The 4,751-nt window shown below is 57.4% G+C and overlaps 1 protein-coding gene across 1 annotated transcript in view; it reads left to right on the forward strand.

The window, feature by feature from the left end:
* LOC108803285 (hydrocephalus-inducing protein-like) overlaps positions 1-4,751 on the forward strand; it is a gene marked incomplete at both ends in the record, with an annotated part of 42,796 nt that overhangs the window by 8,122 nt on the left and 29,923 nt on the right. Inside the window, 2 exons of the mRNA XM_018575115.1 lie at positions 1,839-2,006; positions 4,183-4,344. Of these exons, the coding sequence (XP_018430617.1) occupies positions 1,839-2,006; positions 4,183-4,344 (330 nt within the window). The remainder of the gene's footprint in view (positions 1-1,838; positions 2,007-4,182; positions 4,345-4,751) is intronic.

The following is a 4,751-nucleotide window of genomic DNA, read 5'->3' on the forward strand; positions in this document are numbered from 1 at the left end:
AAGGGGCCCGATACATGATAAGGGGCCCGATACATGATGAGGGGCCCGATACATGATGAGGGGCCCGATACATGATGAGGGGCCCGATACATGATGAGGGGCCCGATACATGATAAGGGGCCCGATACATGATAAAGGGCCCAGTACATGATGAGGGGCCCAATACATGATAACAGACCAATACATGATAAGGGGCCCGATACATGATGTATATGAGATATAAATGGTAGGGATGGTGTCGCTGTATTTGGGGGTATCCCCGGGATGGGGGGGTCAGTATATAAATGGTAGGGATGGGTGGCGCTGTATTTGGGGGTATCCCCGGGATGGGGGGGTCAGTATATAAATGGTAGGGATGGGTGGCGCTGTATTTGGGGGTATCCCCGGGATGGGGGGGTCAGTATATAAATGGTAGGGATGGGTGGCGCTGTATTTGGGGGTATCCCCGGGATGGGGGGGTCAGTATATAAATGGTAGGGATGGGTGGCGCTGTATTTGGGGGTATCCCCGGGATGGGGGGGTCAGTATATAAATGGTAGGGATGGGTGGCGCTGTATTTGGGGGTATCCCCGGGATGGGGGGGTCAGTATATAAATGGTAGGGATGGGTGGCGCTGTATTTGGGGGTATCCCCGGGATGGGGGGGTCAGTATATAAATGGTAGGGATGGGTGGCGCTGTATTTGGGGGTATCCCCGGGATGGGGGGGTCAGTATATAAATGGTAGGGATGGGTGGCGCTGTATTTGGGGGTATCCCCGGGATGGGGGGGTCAGTATATAAATGGTAGGGATGGGTGGCGCTGTATTTGGGGGTATCCCCGGGATGGGGGGGTCAGTATATAAATGGTAGGGATGGGTGGCGCTGTATTTGGGGGTATCCCCGGGATGGGGGGGTCAGTATATAAATGGTAGGGATGGGTGGCGCTGTATTTGGGGGTATCCCCGGGATGGGGGGGTCAGTATATAAATGGTAGGGATGGGTGGCGCTGTATTTGGGGGTATCCCCGGGATGGGGGGGTCAGTATATAAATGGTAGGGATGGGTGGCGCTGTATTTGGGGGTATCCCCGGGATGGGGGGGTCAGTATATAAATGGTAGGGATGGGTGGCGCTGTATTTGGGGGTATCCCCGGGATGGGGGGGTCAGTATATAAATGGTAGGGATGGGTGGCGCTGTATTTGGGGGTATCCCCGGGATGGGGGGGTCAGTATATAAATGGTAGGGATGGGTGGCGCTGTATTTGGGGGTATCCCCGGGATGGGGGGGTCAGTATATAAATGGTAGGGATGGGTGGCGCTGTATTTGGGGGTATCCCCGGGATGGGGGGGTCAGTATATAAATGGTAGGGATGGGTGGCGCTGTATTTGGGGGTATCCCCGGGATGGGGGGGTCAGTATATAAATGGTAGGGATGGGTGGCGCTGTATTTGGGGGTATCCCCGGGATGGGGGGGTCAGTATATAAATGGTAGGGATGGGTGGCGCTGTATTTGGGGGTATCCCCGGGATGGGGGGGTCAGTATATAAATGGTAGGGATGGGTGGCGCTGTATTTGGGGGTATCCCCGGGATGGGGGGGTCAGTATATGAGATATAAATGGTAGGGAGCAATCTTCCATACACAGCGCACAATCCCAGCACTGGTCTGGTCTCAGGAGATCCTGCCGGGAAAATCCAACCCGGCCGAGCTGAGGAAGTCCACACAGGTACTACCCAGAAAGCAGGCCCATCATCTCCTCATCCAACCACGACTACCTTAGTAGTGTCACCGGCCCGCGTTGTCAGACTTCGGGGTCACATTTCTCTTCCGTCTTCTCCCATAAAACGTTTTATCTTTGTTTCCAGGAGAAGAGACAGAGGAGCAGCAGACATCAGACACGGGGGACAAGCACGACCTTCCAGGACCCCAGCGTGTCCCATCTGCCACTAGTTATGGGGAGAGCCGTTCCTCACATGCTGAAGCCAAAGCTGAGGATGCTGACGAGGATTCTGAGAAGAAGGCTGGAGCAGGTGAGCAGAGAGGGAGGGGCCTCAGGGGACTGGGAGGGAGGGGCCTCAGGGGACTGGGAGGGAGGGGCCTCAGGTGAGCAGGGGACAGAAAGGGAGGGACCTCAGGTAAGCAAGGGACAGGGAGGAAATTGGCCTCAGGTGATCAGGGGACAGGAAGGGAGGGACCTCAGGTGATCAAGGGACAGGAAGGGAGGGGCCTCAGGTGATCAAGGGACAGGAAGGGAGGGGCCTCCGGTGATCAAGGGACAGGAAGGGAGGGGCCTCCGGTGATCAAGGGACAGGAAGGGAGGGGCCTCCGGTGAACCAGGGACAGGAAGGAAGTGGCCTCAGGTGAACCAGGGACAGGAAGGAAGTGGCCTCAGGTGAACCTGGGACAGGAAGGGAGGGGCCTCAGGTGAACCAGGGATAGGAAGAGAGGGGCCTCAGGTGAACCAGGTACAGGAAGGAAGTGGTCTCAGGGTAACAGGGGACAGGAAGGAAGTGGCCTCAGGGTAACAGGGGACAGGAAGGAAGGGGCCTCAGGTGAACCATGGACAGGAAGGAAGTGGCCTCAGGGTAGCAGGGGACAGGAAGGGAGGGGCCTCAGGTGATCAAGGGACAGGAAGGAAGTGGCCACAGGGGACAGGAAGGAAGTGGCCTCAGGGGACAGGAAGGAAGTGGCCTCAGGGTAACAGGGGACAGGAAGGGAGGGGTCTCAGGGTAACAGGGGACAGGAAGGAAGTGGCCTCAGGGTAACAGAGGACAGGAAGGAAGTGGCCTCAGGGTAACAGGGGACAGGAAGGAAGTGGCCTCAGGGTAACAGGGGACAGGAAGGAAGTGGCCTCAGGTGAACAAGGGACAGGAAGGGAGGGGCCTCAGGGGACAGGAAGGGAGGGCCCTCAGGTGAACCAGGGACAGGAAGGAAGGGGTCTCAGGGTAACAGGGGACAGGAAGGAAGGGGCCTCAGGGTAACAGGGGACAGGAAGGAAGTGGCCTCAGGATAACAGGTGACAGGAAGGAAGTGGCCTCAGGGTAACAGGGGACAGGAAGGAAGGGGCCTCAGGGTAACAGGGGACAGGAAGGAAGTGGCCTCAGGGTAACAGGGGACAGGAAGGAAGTGGCCTCAGGGTAACAGGGGACAGGAAGGAAGTGGCCTCAGGGTAACAGGGGACAGGAAGGAAGTGGCCTCAGGGTAACAGGGGACAGGAAGGAAGGGGCCTCAGGGGAACAGGGGACAGGAAGGACGTGGCCTCAGGTGAACAAGGGACAGGAAGGGAGGGGCCTCAGGGGACAGGAAGGGAGGGCCCTCAGGTGAACCAGGGACAGGAAGGAAGGGGTCTCAGGGTAACAGGGGACAGGAAGGAAGGGGCCTCAGGGTAACAGGGGACAGGAAGGAAGTGGCCTCAGGATAACAGGTGACAGGAAGGAAGTGGCCTCAGGGTAACAGGGGACAGGAAGGAAGGGGCCTCAGGGTAACAGGGGACAGGAAGGAAGTGGCCTCAGGGTAACAGGGGACAGGAAGGAAGTGGCCTCAGGGTAACAGGGGACAGGAAGGAAGGGGCCTCAGGGTAACAGGGGACAGGAAGGAAGTGGCCTCAGGGTAACAGGGGACAGGAAGGAAGTGGCCTCAGGGTAACAGGGGACAGGAAGGAAGGGGCCTCAGGGTAACAGGGGACAGGAAGGAAGTGGCCTCAGGGTAACAGGGGACAGGAAGGAAGGGGCCTCAGGGTAACAGGGGACAGGAAGGAAGGGGCCTCAGGGTAACAGGGGACAGGAAGGAAGGGGCCTCAGGGTAACAGGGGACAGGAAGGAAGGGGCCTCAGGGTAACAGGGGACAGGAAGGAAGGGGCCTCAGGGTAACAGGGGACAGGAAGGAAGGGGCCTCAGGGTAACGGGACAGGAAGGGAGGGGTCTCAGGGTAACAGGGGACAGGAAGGGAGGGGCCTCAGGGTAACAGGGGACAGGAAGGGAGGGGCCTCAGGGTAACAGGGGACAGGAGCAGAGAACGCTTTTGGAGTGACGGTTGGCAGTGTTGAACATTGTATGATGCTTTGTTCCGTCACATGATCTCTGCACCACAGAAGGAGTGACTGGACGCGCACGGACTCCATTTTGTATATCTTTGATAAATCTTTATTTGTCTGACTCGCTGGATCATCCACACACAAAGAAGACGGCCATTTCTGTTCTGTTTCAGGTGACAACGTTTCCGGCACCAGGACAGCTGTGGGAGAGTTGGAGCTCGATCCCGTGTCTCAGGCTGTGGCCCGCTATATGGGGATAGATACCAGCAGTGAGGGACAGGCAGCAAGAACCCGCCGAGGCATGGCCATCATTGTACACGGAGCCCCACTTACCGGTGAGTATCGGGTCACTCCTCGCGCAGGGTGATGGAGGTGCCGCGAGGAGGAGAACGCTGGTACCGGTCCAATACCAAGGCTCATCCCTATCACCCCGCTGCCGCCATGGATAGTCCCATTACAGAACTGAATGATGTAATGGGGGAGCGGCCTCAGGACAACCACATCCGGGACATCATCCATCGGGGGGAAGCTGGGCCGTCTGTAGAATTAAAGGGGAACTCCGCAGTATCCTCAAATCACACACATTGTAAAGAAAGAAGCTCTTCCTACGACTTCCATCATTGTACATGCTTGCCGTTCCATATTCAGGGGCGTAACTAGAAATCACATGGCAAAATTTTGTATGGGGCCCCTTTGACCTCTAGTTACGCCCCCTTGCAGAGCCCACTTGAGATCCAACCTG

This window comes from Nanorana parkeri, unplaced genomic scaffold (assembly GCF_000935625.1).
Source record: "Nanorana parkeri isolate BGI_ZX_2015 unplaced genomic scaffold, ASM93562v1 scaffold3569, whole genome shotgun sequence".
Lineage (NCBI taxonomy): Eukaryota > Metazoa > Chordata > Amphibia > Anura > Dicroglossidae > Nanorana > Nanorana parkeri.